General features: G+C 53.0%; 5 protein-coding genes across 5 annotated transcripts; all 5 read right to left on the bottom strand.

Annotated features, from left to right (window-relative positions):
• Nucleotides 1-12: 12 nt before the first annotated feature.
• Nucleotides 13-1,152, bottom strand: CKM354_001115400 (uncharacterized protein; the record flags this gene model as incomplete). Its single annotated transcript, XM_044806631.1, has 1 exon — nt 13-1,152. The coding sequence occupies one exon, from the start codon at nt 1,150-1,152 to the stop codon at nt 13-15; it is 1,140 nt and encodes a 379-aa protein (XP_044662566.1).
• A 2,419-nt stretch (nt 1,153-3,571) lies between these two features.
• On the bottom strand, nt 3,572-4,722 carry CKM354_001115300 (uncharacterized protein; the record flags this gene model as incomplete). Its single annotated transcript, XM_044806630.1, has 2 exons — nt 3,572-4,593; nt 4,653-4,722. 2 exons carry the CDS (start codon nt 4,720-4,722, stop codon nt 3,572-3,574), a joined length of 1,092 nt encoding a protein of 363 aa, XP_044662565.1.
• Nucleotides 4,723-6,096: 1,374 nt separating this feature from the next.
• Nucleotides 6,097-7,886, bottom strand: CKM354_001115200 (uncharacterized protein; the record flags this gene model as incomplete). Its single annotated transcript, XM_044806629.1, has 2 exons — nt 6,097-7,769; nt 7,826-7,886. The coding sequence occupies 2 exons, from the start codon at nt 7,884-7,886 to the stop codon at nt 6,097-6,099; spliced, it is 1,734 nt and encodes a 577-aa protein (XP_044662564.1).
• Nucleotides 7,887-8,148: 262 nt separating this feature from the next.
• Nucleotides 8,149-10,206, bottom strand: CKM354_001115100 (uncharacterized protein; the record flags this gene model as incomplete). Its single annotated transcript, XM_044806628.1, has 1 exon — nt 8,149-10,206. The coding sequence occupies one exon, from the start codon at nt 10,204-10,206 to the stop codon at nt 8,149-8,151; it is 2,058 nt and encodes a 685-aa protein (XP_044662563.1).
• Nucleotides 10,207-11,167: 961 nt separating this feature from the next.
• Nucleotides 11,168-15,180, bottom strand: CKM354_001115000 (ubiquitin-specific protease UBP2; the record flags this gene model as incomplete). The annotated part of the gene is made up of 5 exons (XM_044806627.1): nt 11,168-11,329; nt 11,385-14,007; nt 14,063-14,114; nt 14,169-14,400; nt 14,449-15,180. The coding sequence occupies 5 exons, from the start codon at nt 15,178-15,180 to the stop codon at nt 11,168-11,170; spliced, it is 3,801 nt and encodes a 1,266-aa protein (XP_044662562.1).
• Between the last annotated feature and the right edge of the window lie 1,113 nt (nt 15,181-16,293).

Raw genomic sequence — 16,293 nt, 5'->3', positions numbered from 1 at the left:
CCAACCTAAGTATTACACAAGCTCAATCACTCTTTCGCCGCTGCGATCATCAAAGTACTCGTGATTGAGCACCTTGAACGAGCCGACCCGAACATAGCCTTGACTACTAGCTTGCTCTGTTAGAAGGAGACCGTCAACCATAAGCGGAAATCGTTCACGGTCTACGTCCATAGCTACCCGGAAGGGTTCGGCCTGCTTCTGGTCCTTATGCCATGTAGTATCGACAACTTGCATGCAGTACAGATTGCCGGTGTGTCTCTCCTCTAAGTCTAGAATACCGGCAGCGACGATTTTTCCAGGGTACATGTCGGCCGTCGGCGTCAGAAGAAGTATTCTGTCTGTGCCAAAGTTCTTCAAATAGCATCGGGCTCTTGAGAGATGTATGCCAGCTGGCACGGCTGAACAGCGGACTTGTTTCAGAACAGCTCGAAACTCGAGCTTGCATTCCGGCATGAGGAGCTGCGAAGTGCCCACGCGCTCGTTCAGTGTCCAGCGCTCTGGATCTGCATGGACTGGGGAGATGCGGTGTCGTGACTTGTCAGAGAAGAAATATTCGCCATCTGCAGAACCGTAGAACACTGGACCTTGCAGCGCCGCCCACGACCAAGATGGGGCTCGAGTAACAACTTGATCACCATAAGCAGTTGCAATGGTGGGTCTCTTTGATGCACCTACCTGCCACATCATGCGGGAACTTTTGGGAAGCCACAGCAGCCCCTGCAGCAAATCATCTGACCAGAGACCTGCAAGGTATTGTCCCAGCCGAAACTGCTCCGCCCGTCGAGCTACGCCGGATATTGCGGCAAAAACGTCTAGTGGATTCGACATTTGTCGTGTGCTGTAGTTCGAAACGGCATAATACCAACTAGTTAGCACTAAGGACCGAATCTCTGGATCAAAAGCTTTGGCACCTAGTCCTTTGTACGACAAAAGAGGTGCATTGGGACCATGCAAGAGTGTCTGAGGGCAATGACCGGATTGTTCTGTGATGAGGCCCGTTACGCAGCTAAAGACCAGCTGCTCGGGCCCGAACACTACCAGCCTCGCGCTAAGCATTCGTTCCTGGAGGCACCATGCTCGAGTCTCTGTAGGCCCGGCTTCTGTAGTCTTCTCGATACACGCAAACACAGCTCCATCGGCTTCGGGGTCCATTGGGTTTGAATATCGAAGACTGACGTAGGGAAAGCGCCGCGAAGCTGCTGTCGTTTCAAATAGACCATCTTGACTACTTGAGCCTTCATTGGCCACTAGGGTAATGGCTGCTTTGCTATAGATCTCAGCTATCAGTAGTGACTCTCGTTGCCAATCTTCCGAGTCGCCTTAAATGATGCAAAGTGCGTCGATCCAGAGATATGGCAAATCTAGCTGACGGGCAAACTCAAGCGCTTGGCGGCAAGTTTTGTTAATCTTCTTCTCATCGATGCAGGTTTGCAGCTTAGCAAGATTGCTTTGTGTTAGCCGCAGCCCGTGCTCGCCGCCCCAGCAGTATAAGAGTGCTATGTAGTCTATGGGTGAGTCAGGCAGGTCAAGTTTCGACACCAATCGACTTGCTCTCCCTTCTTGGCCAACTTGGATTAGACGTGAAGGGCTGAACCGACCGAGCAAGCTCGAGCACGCACCGTGAATCTTGAGACATTCACGAAGAGATGATTCGATAAACTCAAGCTTCTCTGAGCTCAAGGAAGGGCCGCTGTTCGATAACCATCGTCCTGGGAACCGTTTCGCAGGAGGACCATGCGGCTTGGCGACAAGGTCCAGGTAACCTGAAATGCAAGGGCTCTGCAAGAAGAAATCATGGCGTCCCTCAGTCGACGCAAAGCGCTCGCGATGACGATCTCCTACGGTTATCCAGATTTTATGCATCCCGAGGGCAGCATCACTTAGCCGTGTATCATGAACTGAGCCATAAAGCCACACATTGTTTGCGCTTGGATCTTCGTGTGGCTTTGTTATGGCAGATTCAATGTACTGTGGTTGGTTTCACTCTCGAGAGCTGCAAAGCAGAGCAAACAGAACGGACAACCGGCTTCGGCATTAAGCTTGAGGGAAGCTAGACTGCTGTGGAGCAGAACATCGGTGTCTCTGAATGTCGCAACTTCCAGCGGGAGGGACTGACATATCGTGCATAGCTTTTGGCTGCATTGTGTTTCATCCCAATTCTTGAGTATCGCAAGCGCTTGGTCTGGATCATGCTTCGTGGTGCTTGTCAGCATAACATTCGTTGTCGTGTCTGAGACCCAGAGCTGATAGGTAGTCATGCTTCTACGTGAGGAGGCCTCTGCAGAAGACCGTCCGCAAAATTCGGAGAGCTTACGATCGAACAGGATGTAAGCCAGAGAAATGTAGATTAGCAGTAGTAGTGCTGGTGCTCATTGTTTCGATTTAAGAGGAATGACATGTTTGCTCCATTCATTGTCAGCTTGTGTTTCCAACAATTGCAGCTTTCCTGTCACCCCGATGGTGTCGAAAGAATATAGCGCGAAAGTTCCTTCCACTTGGAGTGTGTTCTGGCAGGTCCTTGGAGTGACCTGTGTTGAAACTAGTTAGTCTCGAGTTTGCGGTGCAGTACACGATGTCTTCCAGTGCTGGATTACTTTCTGGTTGTAGGCTGCGGAACATTGCTCCACTACACAAACCACGAGGACATAGGTCGATGGAACAGAACTTTAGCATTTCGATATGTAGCAATCTCCAAAGGAAGTGAAATACAAGTACTGCAAAGCTTTTCAATACGTTGATCTCGCTTCCAAGCGTCGAGTAGCGCAACTGCCTCGATAGTCTCATAATTTCGTCTAGGCTTCAACATTGGACTTTTCATCCTGCGCATGCTGACGGACAGATGCTACGAGGCTTGTAATTCTGGAACGACATTCATGCTAGAAGCGCTTTGATCTGGGCAGCTCTATGGATAAAAGTCTCTGGAACAACGAGGTTCACTAGTTGTAACGTTGGCTTCCATTCGGTGCCTCAATGCAGGAGCGCCTCCTAAGGAAGAAACCATGTTTCCTACAGCAGACAACATGTTTCGAGCAATTACTTAGAGCTTGTTGTTGTTCGCAAACACACCGACAATTATTTCTCTCTTGCCGCGATCAAGTATGCGCCTGCCCCGTTTCGCGAGACAGAGTGTCTTGGGTACGTAGCAGGAGGCAGAGATACGAGAGGTAAGAGAGTCTACCACCGGGAAGCAAACAGAGACTGGGCTCGAAAACTGCGTACCTCTCCCGCCTTACGCAGCCTAGCTAAGGCGCCGTGCCTCGACAAGCGAGGCAGCTGCGGAGTCAATTTTCGCGCGAGATCCCGGAGTGGACGTATTTTCAAGCTTTCGTTTTACCTAACATTCCACGGGCACGCGACTTGGACGAGGAGCAAACGAAGAGAATAGCGAGCAGCTTCGTCAAGGGTTGTGAGACTGCTCTTCATGTGCTATAACTCGTCTACGCAGAAGCATTCGTATGTGCTTGCCAGTCTGTCTCGCCATGCCGTGTATTCCCTCAGTGAATCGATCCGCCACTTGTACCCTTACCCAGCCAACGCCATCAAACCATCTCCAAAATCTGACCACCTCCCCTCACTCTCCCCTCCATCCCCACCAAACCCATCCACCAGGACCACGACCACCACCTCCGTTCTGCCCATACGCCCCATACGCCTCAGGTCCACCGTAGGTCGTACTCTGCGGCCCATACGGCAACGGAGCGCCCCAGGCCCTCGTAGTCGAAGTCACAAATCCAAAAGATGTCGACGTAGAGCTCTCCGATCCAGTAACAGGCGAGACTTCCGTGCTGCTGTCATCCGAAGACGAAGACGAAGACGAAATCCCAGTGCCATACGAAACAGAGAGCGATGTAGTGGAGAACGAATCCGTCGTCTCCGTAGCATCCGTCGGCGAGACCTCAATGCCTCCAGAAGAGCTAGGATATCCACTCCACGGCAGAGTCGTACTGAGACCTTCGTATGTGGATGGTGAGCCAGTTGGCCAGAAGCCGTTCGAAGCTGTCGGGCCAGCTAATGCAGTGCTGGAAGACGTTCCATTCCCAAAGTACGGGCTCGATGAAGCACCAACTGGCGACCCCTCGGTAAAGCCACCAGTAGGAGCCGTACCGGTAGGAACTGGAGAAAGGTAGATCGTAGTCTCACGCGTGACAGTCGTTGTAGATCGAGAAGTGAAGGTTGACGTAGGACTGGCCGCACCAGTACCAGTTGGGCCAACAAAAGCAGTGGAAGAAGAGTTGCCGTACCAGAAGCTGGAGCTGCTGCTGGACTCCGGAGTGACAGGACTGCCTTCAGTCGAGCTCACAGAAGTACTGATTGGGAAAGGCCAGACGATAGACTCAGTGAAGTAGCGTGTGGTTGTAGATGTGGTGAGCGGTCCACCGGTGCGAGGAAGGCTGGAGAATGAAGGCGTGAAGCCAAGAGCAGAGGAGCTGTCCGAGGCACCGATAGGAGAAACTTCTGTGGCTCCGGTAGACTCAGCAGCACTGGTGGACGCAACAGGACCGGAGATGCCAGACGAAGTTGGCAGACCGTATCCTGGAGGTGGATATCCGTAGGGACCTGGTGGTGCTTGACGCTTGATGGCGGCTGGGTCGGCTGTGAAGGGTGTCAGTAAGTTTCTTCTCGAATGCCAAAAAAAAATCCCCGGATCTTACCCTTTGCCGGACGAGCCACCACAGCAGTGACCATGCCAGCGATGGCCACCAGGGCGCTGTAAGCCTTCATCTTGCCTCTGAATCAAGTTCAAACTCAGCAACAGCGAGTCTCAAAGAACAACAGACCACAGCTCGAAAAGTAATTGAAGCCAACGAGCGTAGTGAGCAAGTCTGTCAAGTCTTCCAAAATCGCAACACTCCCAAGCATCTTATACCTTACCTCACCTTCCGCGGCCTTACGAACGCAAAGAGCAGACCCAGACCGATCACTGTCCTCCACTCTCGCTTGAACGCAAACAGAGAGACTCCACTCTGCAGCCAAGGGCTCATGCAGACAGCTTACAGGACCTGGTGCAACCCGGCTCGAAGCAGAAGTGGAGAAGCAGCACAAGACAGCAGGTATCAGTCATCGGTGGCACTGGCATCTCGGTAGTAAACCTTGAGCCCACAAACGGGATATTCGAAATCAAAGAACTCACACATTGATTGGAAAAAGTTCGGATCGTGGCGTCGGTAAGGCACAGTACCCGCACGGCCTGGAAGGAAGAGAAGTGTTTCATATTGCTACTACGGCAGTGGTGACCCGATGGCAAGGCGCCGTCAGCTGCAGCGTTTGCGGCTTTGATTGAAGTTATGTGTCTGTTTGGTTCTCGTACTACCTTGTCCTGTCAGCAGATGCCGATGCTCCGCTTGGAGCTCGAATGTGATCTCATGATGCACGGGTCTAGACAATTCCTTTCCCACTTATTTCTCGAGCTCGATCAAAGAGAGTGCAGTACAGCGCAGCTGAAGTGGCGCTGTTCCCAGCAACCAGGGTCGTTCCGATGGATTGCTGTTGTGTAACAATGCCGTGTATCTGTCAGTTTCTTCCCGGTTTGCTTGATACTTGATACCAGGTCCAAGTAGATGGCAGCGAGCAGTCGGCGTATCCAGCGCATGCGATGAATATGCAGCTTGATGGACGCTGAATGGATCCAAGTTCTTGTTAACGCATCAAAGTGAGACGCTCAATCTCCTCAAAGCAGAGAACTCATCTTGAAACGCACATCTCATGCATCATGGCTGCCACACTTCCTCGCACCATGCTCATGCGAGGTACAAGAAGGATGACCACAAACTCGGCCTAATGCAGGTCCCTTTCAGCGCGGGACGGAAGCCGAGCCTACTGCTGTTGTGACACCAACACAACGCAAACGCGTCGGCGATCATCAATCAAGCTTACCCGTCGAGCTTGTGTATCGGAGACTTGTCCATGCCGGGTCGCGTCGTGACAGCCGTAGGAAAGAAGCACGCATCGTGATGTGATGTGTTAGAAGAATCATGCTCCCACAGCACAAACGGCGTAGCCAAGTAAGGTCAGCGCGGAGTTCAGTTCCGTAGCACAGCCAATTCCAGGGCTGAAACGGCATCTCAAATGACGCGTCGTCCAAATCGCCGCAAGACCTCATGTAGCAGCATTCTCATCAGCAAAGGGACTTCTCGAATCGCTCCTCGCTGGTATGTGATGCGGCACCTCAACCGGCTTCAACGAATCACCAGTCACCCTTCGTCCATATTTGGATTTGGGCGGCGCAGGAGGCATTTTCGGCCTTCTCTGTGGTTGAGGTTCGACCATGGCAGCTTGTGTAGTCTCAGCATCCTCACTCGTGACCTCCGACAACTTCAATTCTTGACCATCCTTCACAACAGCCCCCTGAGTCGTCGATCCATTTGCAGAAACTTTGCTCGTCTTTCGCATCCTCCTGGGAGCTGGCACAGTCGGTTTCGCCTTGCTGACCTTCGCACTAACATCTGCGACGCTGAGTGAGCTCTCTGCTGCTTCTTGCAGACTCATACCGAGCAACTTCTTCGCAACAACTTCATCACCGCCATTGCTTGACACTGATCTCTTACTTTGATGAGTCGCCTCCACTTCGGCCAGCTTCTCATCCGCTGCTTCCTCCAATTCATCTCCCTCTTCGCGTATCCAATCGATTTGCTTGATCCTAATCACAAGTCTGATGACAGTTTCATCAACCGGCGCAAAGTGTGCGCCTGTGCGATCAATCAAAAGGTGAAGCAGTCGCCTGACTTCTTCTCGTTTGTAGTTCTGACCTTCGTGTGAAAGTTGAGTGTTCTTCAGCAAAGGACAAAGAACTCGCAGATAGGTATGTCGAAGGGCACGTTGTCCATCTCTGTCCGGCGCCAGGTCTGAATCGTGGCTCTCGTCCAGGTCCAGCAGATTGCGGATGATGACATCGACAAGAACGTTGAGATCGTTTGTGTAAAAGTATTCGTAAGTGCTAGGCGTGGTGAAGAGCAGATACAGCAACTTCAAAATCAGCAACTGCGGACCCAATTCCGTCTCCCGGTTGAGGAGCAAGATCAAATTCTCTCCAAACGTGCGATATGAAGGTCCATGCAAGCTCAGAAGCTTCAAGATGCGATTCGTCACGCCCTGTTCCGCAGATCCTGGCGAAGGCGGCGCATTCGCAAGACACATGTATTGCTCGTTGAGAACCAGCAAAACGCGAATGATGGGATAATGGTATGGGTCTTCCGCATCCGACGACAGCTCTTCAATGAGTTGAAAGAGATACAAGATGAAGCCATCATCGACCACCTTGAGATCTGCACGAGACAGCTTCTGTATCCTGCTCATTTCAAAGAGCAATTCCAGCAGCAGTCGATGCAGCCCCACGTCTTCGTCTCGCTTGTCGCGCACCAGCTCCACCAAGCGCTGAAATGTGCCCTCAGCCTGCATCAGCTCGAATGTCGTCTCTGCTGCCCTGCCATCGAACAGTAGAATAGCCGCCGCGAGGTGTAGTGTCTCCGTCTCATCTTCCTGCAGCAGACAGTACAAGATCTGTCGGCGGACATAGTCCTCATTCTTTCTGAACAATTCTGCGTCCAACAGCTTCCAGCAACAGCGCGCGACATGGTATTCGGTGGGCAAGTACTCGGCGCGGTACTGACTGGTGAACTCAAGATATCGTCTCAGTGTATCGTCGATCTGCTCGTGATCCTCGGACCAAGAGCTCGCGAGGGAAGTGGTGGGCGAGTCTGGAAGGCCGACCTGCGCAGCGAGGGAAGAAGAAGGCGATACAATGAGGTCCGGCGAGAGAATGTCGTCGAGCTCTGTGCATATCAATCAGCTTTAACGGCCTCGGCTGGGAGTCGAGTGTTGCACACACCGGCCCAGAATTGTGCCTCATTCTCGACTCGATGCGTCGGAGAGTCACTTTCGTCGCCCATGCTTCCAGCTTCGCGTCCAGGACATTGCTGAAGTTCGCGCCTTAGCAATGCATTTCTTGTCCTCTCTCTGCTCGCTCGACGTTCGCCGTGTTTCGGTAGAGGTAGTGACGATGGGTGGAAGACAAGAAGCTTGGAATGGCCGGGTACCGCCCCACGGCCGGTTTTATTTTTAGCCGGAGACAAAATAGCATGTGACATCTGGCGAGACACGTCAATCCATGGGCAACATTGAAGACTTCATGCTATCTACACAACGCCGCAGCTATGTCACATCTGCTTCAGTCCCATTCCTCCTCCTCAGATCCTCAACCCAGCCCATCCTTCCTCTCCTCTCATCACTTAGCCGGGCAAGCTCCAATATTAACCTATACAGATACGCCAACCGATCCTCCCTCCTCAAGACCTTCCTCGACCAGCTGGCTCCCTCTGTTGCAATCCTCTCCGCCTGCTTGTCATGTCCCGGTCTCCCTCTCAGTATTTCCTTCTCGCCAATGCCGCCTTCAATCTTCTCCACATCGTACCCCGCAAAGTACTCCAAAATCCCATACAGATCACCAAACCCATTGTCCATTGGCACGAAATGCTTCCATGGTATTAACCTCCCGTCATGCCACTGATCGTACACAGTCGCTTTGATCGGAAGACTGTTACTCTGCAGGAAACCGAGAAACCTCCCACTATACGAATGCCCATCGACATCAGGCAAGAACTTATGCTGAAATTGCTCGGCGCCAGGGATGCTCCCCAGAACCTTGTACCAAGGATCCATGTACCAGCAGCTTTTCGTCAAGAAGGGGTTTTCTTTGAAGCACTGCATATGATTGAAGCCTGAGCGGACTGTAGGCGCCATGCTGTTCAGCCACGTCTCGATTGCGGATGCAGGATCGGGAGCAGATGTGAGCGACAAGGGATATGCGCCGTCGGTAGTGGGAGGGAGTGGAAAGTTGTGTGGAAGTGGAGGAATCCCGCCTGGAACTTCTGCAGGCACTTGATTCCCTGCTTGCTGATATCGAAAATGCTCTGCGACGAGAGTGCCGTTCAGCATCGCCACCAACCGATGTCGATGAAATCGAGTCCAGTTATCTCCCGTATGGTCGCCTCCGCTCGCCATTCCGCGCCAAATGATGCTGGCTCCTTTCTCCGACCATGGTTTGGCAAGGTGCGGGTCGTAAACGTAATCGTCCGTCGAAGACGCAAACTCGATTGCAGGCGGGAGCAGAATATCGCTACTGACGCCACTAATCTTACAGCCTGAAAGAAGCGGTACAAGTTCTTCGAGCATATGCCGCGTATCTTCGTGTCCAACGGGCTCCTCGAGGCTGTATGCTTTCAGCCCGACGTACGATCCGTGGACCTCGCGAAGTGCGGGATTGAGACATGCAGACTTGGATGCTGCCCAGTCTCGAACGAAACCTCGATCGATGTGCTTTCCATCAGACAGCTGCGTCCAGTACGTCTCTGCGGAGGTGTTGTACTTCAAATTCGTCACCGCGAGCCTCCCAGGTGTGTCAGGCGGACAGATATCCCGAACAGCCTCCCAAATCGGCTCTGTTGCAGGCCTGTCCGACCACTTGAAGAGCACATTCTTAGCTGATGCATTTCGCAGCTTCTCATTGAAATCCTCGAGCTTTTCAAACTCCGAGCGAATCTGGTCCAGCGGAATCTCGGCATGTTTCATTCGCTCCTCTTCGGCCTTCGCCACAGCCTCATGCAGAATATCATAACTCGCAAAGACCTTGGGCTCATCATCCAGATTCACTGCCAGATCCACGTCAGGCAGATCCTTTATCGGCAAAGCTTCAATCGCACTCTGCCACAAGCCAGCCCAATTCGCAAGGTTCCAAGCACCAAACTGCCGCTGGAGAACAGTACCATTCCGGATACTCAGCGTTCTATGCCACTGCTGAGGGAAAACTCTCATCTTCTCCGGAGAGACTGACCAAAAAGGTGCGAGATCACGATACATCGGATCGAAGAAGTCCTCAATCAAGTAGACATCGTTCTTCTCGCACCATGAGATGTACTTGTCCCATCCTGGCGGCGGATGTCGACCGCGAGAAGTTCTGTACGCGGCAGCAGCAGCATTGAGACCTTTCGTTCGTTTCCACAGGAGATCTTCGAATTGCTTATTCCCAGAGCGCATCAAATCATCGATGGGATGAGTCGTGGCTGCCGTCGTTGAATGGTGAGTGCCGTCCTGTACATGGAGTTCCCCTGGAGCGACGCGTCTCGTATGCGATAGCATCGAAAGCGTAAGAACAACGACGACTATGCAGCTGATGGCCAGGATCCGAACCTGCTTGTTGAATGAGGAAAGCATATTTGACCTGACATGGAGGCGCCCTCCGTCTTGCCGCAGGACTTCTCGAGGTCAATCCAGATCCTCACAAACAACCGCACTCCAGCGCCCACCCAACGCTGGCAGAGAAGAGACCCTGTCTTCAAATTGGTCGACTGCCGAGTCCTCACGCGTATCCGGTCAAGCAGTCGAATGAGCTCGCCGTCACAATCCCATCCTCCGCACTACAGAAAGGAAGTCGCGTACGTAGCAGAAGCAGCCACAACGCAGCACACGTCTCGCTCGGCAACTTCCTCAAGATACCTCCTACACAGTACAACGAACAGGTACTAGCCCACAGCCGCAAATAATGCTGCCGAGCACGCTAATCTTCAAAGTACAGCAGGATCGTCACAAGCGGGAGCTTGCCCATCTCATCACACATCTCTCACCAGTCGCAGCCTCTCGTTTGTCATCAGTACATGAACCACGCCATGTGCTCCAATGGAACGACAAGCAATAGCGATTGCAAAAGTCTCGTTACACCCGCGTAACAATGCATCAACAAGTCCCCTGTCGAACAGCACTATCACGCCCCTCGCTTGCTCTACCCTCCTCTCCCTCGCACTCGCTTCGAATTGACAAAGGAAATGACAGCCCGACGCACGTGGCGAGCTTAGCTTCAGCCTTCAACAAGGGCTACAAGCCACAGGCAGCTGCAAGAAAGTATTGCCTAGTGAAGCCAAATCCTTCGCCAAGCCCGGAGCGAACGCTCGTTCGGAGCAGGTGCATAAAGTTGGTCGAATGAGGCTCGAGCGCACTGCATGCCGAAGAGGAACGACAAAGGCACAAGAAAGCTTGTATCATCTTTTTTGTCTGTTATACCATAGAATGTCGCATCTCTCGCTCGCTAAAGGGTATCATACAGTCAATGATAATACTGTACAGTGTGCTCATCATGCATGCAATGCAATGCGATTCGTTCTCGTCCCGTTCTAATGCCTTAAAAAGCCATCTTCTCGTCTTCCTCATGCGAAACTTCATGATTGACTTCTAATCCTCCATGTCGCGCAGCAAACAACTTGTGATGAGGAGGTAGCCGAAATGTGTCGTGGTCTTTTTGCCCATCGTATGTGTAATGGATCAACACCGGAGATGCTGGCATCTACGACAAAATCCATGTCAGCAAGAATGAAGCTCTACCACTGGTTATTGTTTACATCTCGCTCTGAGTCCCATGCTCCACTGCTCTCTTTCCTATCCAGACCACTGGCGGAGTCCCGACGGACCATCATGTTTCGTGGATTCATCGTGCCTTGAGGCTCGTTTCCGCCGTTATGCATCTGTACGTCGATGTCAGGAACCGCCTGAGGATCCGCTTCCGGTACAGCTTCCGGAGCTCGACACACGGGCTGCACAATCTCAGTCTTGTGATCGTCCTTAACGTACACAGCAAAAGTTGGAGTGCCATGGTTCCAGGTGTTTGCCTCGAGGATTTCGTTGACATTTTTGAACTCATCCACGCGCTCGTCATTGTACATTCGCCAGACGTCATTCTCGAAGTCATGAATGTAGATCCAGTAATGTCCATGGCCGTAGCTACCTCGATGGAAGAAGACAGCAGCAAGACGATATTTGATCTTTTTGAACTCGCTGAACTGATCCTTGAGACGTGGCTCGATCTCGGCGATCTCACTCTCCAGCTGCAGAAGTCGAGCCAATTGGTCTTGTGTCTCCGACATGACAGCTATGGGCAAGCTCTCCGGAACCTCGACGCCGTCCATACCAAGCGATTCGAGGTCGGTATTGACTTTAGGCATGTCGTGCAGATATTCACCGGCCTCGCTCATCACAAGTGGCCCGCTGAGATCGTTCGGCTTGTTGACAACTTGTGGAGCATCGTCGATGGCCTTCTTCTCTTTTCGCAGCGCGTGCAACTTCTGACGCCAGGACCAACAAGCTTTGCGCCTCGGCAGCACATCAGGGTGCGATGTATCAATGTATCGATCAAGGTAGAGCTCATCTTCGAGCTTCACACATGCCTCAGATTTGAATGCACCTCGTTCCTTGTTGTAATCGATGCGTGTGATGTTGATCTGCAGTAAAGGTGGCAGCACTTCCAATGACTTGTAGGCTTCCGTGTTGCCAGCCTCGGTTGTCTCGCCGACGCTTTGCAGGTCGAAGAATTGGTCCAGCACACTGTAAATGTCGGTTGCTCCAGAGGGAGGCGGAATGGTAATCGCCATGTCCAGCAATGGTTTCTTCTTTCCATCGACTCCGTCCTTGACTGAGGTCTCAATCATGCTGTATTTGAACAACCGGTGCAGATCATCTTCCTGTTCGCCTGTCTCATCTGCGCCTCGTGGTGTCATGCCGGCTCGCAGTTTGAATAAAACATCGTCGTGCACTTCAGTAACGTCCTGCTGCGCTTTCGCTTTCTCCTGTGCCTTCTCAAGTGCGTGTTCGCGCGTGGTCGAAAAGCGCCGGGGTGGGAGCGGAGGTGCTGCTGCGGAGTCGTCCTTGGGAGGCGATTTAGGTGGCGTTGGGGGCAGCTCTCCATTCTGCATTGGAACATCTTCTTCGCCTCGCAGTGTCACGCTGCTAGCATCAGACGCGACTCTGTTGGACGACGGAATTTGAGCTGACTCGTTGTCATCCCCCGTCACTTCGTTCTCGTTCTCCACGACGCCGTTCGCCTTCTCAGCGTGCTCAGCCCGCAGCTCCTGCACCGCCGAAGACAACAAAGCGTAGTCCTTCATTTCGAGAAAAGCACGACATACAAGATCGTCTTCGGGCCGCACATGCTCGCTCGGACTCTTGATCATGCGGTCGAAGAGCTGTTTCAAGTCACGCGCAAATCGCTGACCACCCTTGACCTCCTCAAGAGAAATCTTCCGATGACCTACCCGCTCATCCTTGCTGGTGTGGTGCTCAGTGTCCAGTTTGTATTGATCGTAGTTCAGCACGATCTCGCGAAGAGGCTTGATGCTGAAGTAGTATTGCAGGAGGGAGTTCAAATAGCAAGTGTTGCCATGACTGGTGAGCCCAACTGGCCAAGTCTCAGCGGATCGCGAAGTCTGCTCGGAGGCTATGGCTTTCTCAAGTGCAGCGATCGCCTTTTCCGTCTGCTCGCCTGGGCGATCCATACGCGCCACGTCAAATTGCATCGATAATATCGATTTGTCAATGGTGGCCCATGATTCGGTGATGCCGAGCTGGCGCAATGCCTCTTCCTTGTCCATTTGGTAGCCGTCTGCTTGACCCGTCAACAACCACTGGTTGAGTGCGTCACTTTTCCGTTCGTGCGCAATGACCGAGATAGCTTTGCGTGTCAGTTCCTCGTTCTCTTCGCGTTTTGTGCCAGCGAAAGATATCAGCCAATCGTCCGCAGTCTGGCGGTTCGCGCCGTTTCCAAGCCAGTCCAAGGCCTCTTCGTATGTCTCGATTGTCTGCTCGGCGGCCCGGATCAGGCGTTGGCTTTGTCGTACAAGTCCTATCTTTCTCAATGCGCGTCTCGCTTCCTCTTTGGCTTCAGGTCCCGAATCGGAAGTCCTCACGTAGAACAAGTTCAGTATCCTCTCGTCGTCGGCTGTCTGCGCATCGGTTTGCGAAATGTCCAGGTATCGATAGGCGGCTGTAATGTCTCTTCTACTGATCAGGCCGCGGGACTCCACGAGCGCGAGCGTTGTCTGCAGGTCCTCCGTCTTGCGAGCCTCCGCGATGATCTGTAAGCACTCAAAGTAATACGATTGTCGTTGTGGGTCAGTAGTGAATTGCTTGTCGACAGCCCATGTCACGATGGAATCCGCAGAGTCGGGTTGGATACCGAGTGATGCAAAGTATCTGCAACGTTGATGTTAGCTGCAGGCACGGATGTCAAAAGGCAGGAGTAACAAACGGAAGCTCCTCCGGCGATGCCACCTGCCGCCGCAAGGATGAGAACCGCGGGTCTGCATAGCATTAGCATGGACACCGGGCAAACAGAATAATGAGAAGACACATACACCCCTGCGCAGCGAGCGTTCGGTCGACGTCGCGGTCTGCCAGTGGCCACCCTTCTGACGCTGCAGGGTTCACGGCGTTGGTCTCGGCTGCGGTTTTGATGATCAGCGCGTGCAGCTCGGTCTCGATATCCTCAAGAAGCTCGCGATGGCTGTTGCCCTGCGCAGCAAACCGATCGTCCAGCACCGGAGGATCGGGTAGCTGCCACATTGCCTCTTGGTCCCCCTGTGCTTGCTGTGCGTTGTCAGTACAGATAAATGCGGGAACACGCACACAGCCTACCGAGTATCTGAAACCGAGCCGGGTGAGCAGCTCATAGCAGTCCGCTCCATACACGCCAAAAGCTTCCCCAAAGCGCTTGTTGTTTGCCGGAAACGATCTTCGCGCGTGCTCAGTATTCAAAGCGTCTTTGATGTACCTCCTCAATCTTTGCAACACTTCCACTGGCGTCGCCTGACGTATGCCTTCCCTGTCTGGCTCTTCTCGCACCATCGCCTCATACGCCTTTTTCAGTCGATCCGTATCCACCAGCATAGTCCGTTCTGTTGGTTGTATCTTCGCCGTCCTGAAGCTGATTCTGAGATCGGCGCGGCATCCCTCTGAGGAGCACTGCCATGCGTATTCTATTCGGTCTGGTATAGCCACGTCCAACTCATGCCGCCGCACGAAGTGATGCAGCGGGTCCTGAGAATTTGGGCATGGGTTCACGGCAAAAGCGTAGCTGATGCGGATGTCCGCATGTATCCTACACTTCTTGCAGCATACTGCAAGCTTGTACTGTGTGCCTCCATCCGCCCGCAGATCGAGCGGCGGCGGAATGCTTTGGGTGTGCTTTGTTGAGTATTCATGTTGGCAGCTGCCTATCTTCGGAGCGAGTTGCTTGCCCTCGCCGACGGGAGGTGTGAAATCTGCGAGGTAATTCGCATTGCGGTCGCAGTGCAAGGGATCGAATCGTAGAAAGTCGTTTGCGAGCTTCGGAGCAGTCTTGCCAGGACCGCCGGCGAATGCGGTCATGTCCTGTAAAATGACGCGGCGTGGCTAAAGGGATTACGACGATGGGATGACAGGCGGGTATTAGTGAGCGTGGGAGATTGATGCGTCGGTCGCAGGTTGGTGGGTGAAGGTGTCAGTGGCACCTAGGCACCAAGAGATGCATTACATAGATGTCTTGGAGAGTGACATCGATCACAAGCTGTCTTGTCAGCTGCGTGGCGCGTGCACTTCTTCACTATGGTATGCCGTAGTGAATGTCAATTGCGGTCCGCTTCCAGTCCCATTTTTTCCCTCCTTCAATGCAGTACAGATTTGAAGACAAAGTGTCCCGACCACGCCTCGTCTCTTTGCGGCGTCGGCACGCGATATCTGAGACCCGGCCTGCTGGCGCGTAAAGCGAAGCCTGAAACCATTCCGGAGATCCTCAATCTCAACCCTCGCCACGCGACTCACGCCTTTCGTGTGAACACCCGCCCCGCGACGTCGACTCGGCCTCGCACATAGATTCTGAGAATATCAAGTCCAGCAGCGCCGCCCAACATATGCCACCTGGCTCATGGAGTCTTCGTCACGTGGTCGTTCTGCCCAACAATTGATCACCGTTGAGTCAGCCGAGTTGGACTTCACGGAACTCCTCAATGGTTTGATTCCACTGAGTTTGGCCACGACATGTCCTTTGGCTCAACGATATGACCTGCCCTGTGCTGCCGGCTTCCGCTATAAGGAATGCACCTTGAATTGCTGACAAGTGGTCAGATCGCAATCGTCGAAGCGCTATGTGACACAGGACTCGAAATTGCCTGGCAGCATGTCCTAAGGTGAACCACAGGTCGTATGTCTGGGTGTGTGCGATGCCGCCTTGCGTCGAAAGCTGCGAGATATCAAACAGACGCTTCAGCGAGACGGTGACTACGTGACCAGCTGCGAGTTGCCATACCAGCCGCTTTCCGGGAGGAAAATATGACCGTGCAAGGCGGGCAGCTTGATCACAGGATGTTCCGCGGCAGGTTGCGCTCAGGCTGCACTGTGCCAGGATTGAGCGGTCCGATCAACTCTGTAACCAATGTGAGGTCCTCGTAGAAGACCGGTCAGCAGCGCTCCGAAGCAAACCGCCTCAGCAGGACGGCCGACAAC

Source organism: Cercospora kikuchii, assembly GCF_019650295.1.
Source record: "Cercospora kikuchii DNA, contig_00007, whole genome shotgun sequence".
NCBI lineage: Eukaryota > Fungi > Ascomycota > Dothideomycetes > Mycosphaerellales > Mycosphaerellaceae > Cercospora > Cercospora kikuchii.
Note: the sequence above shows the minus strand (reverse complement) of the source record. Positions and strands in the feature narration are given on the sequence as shown.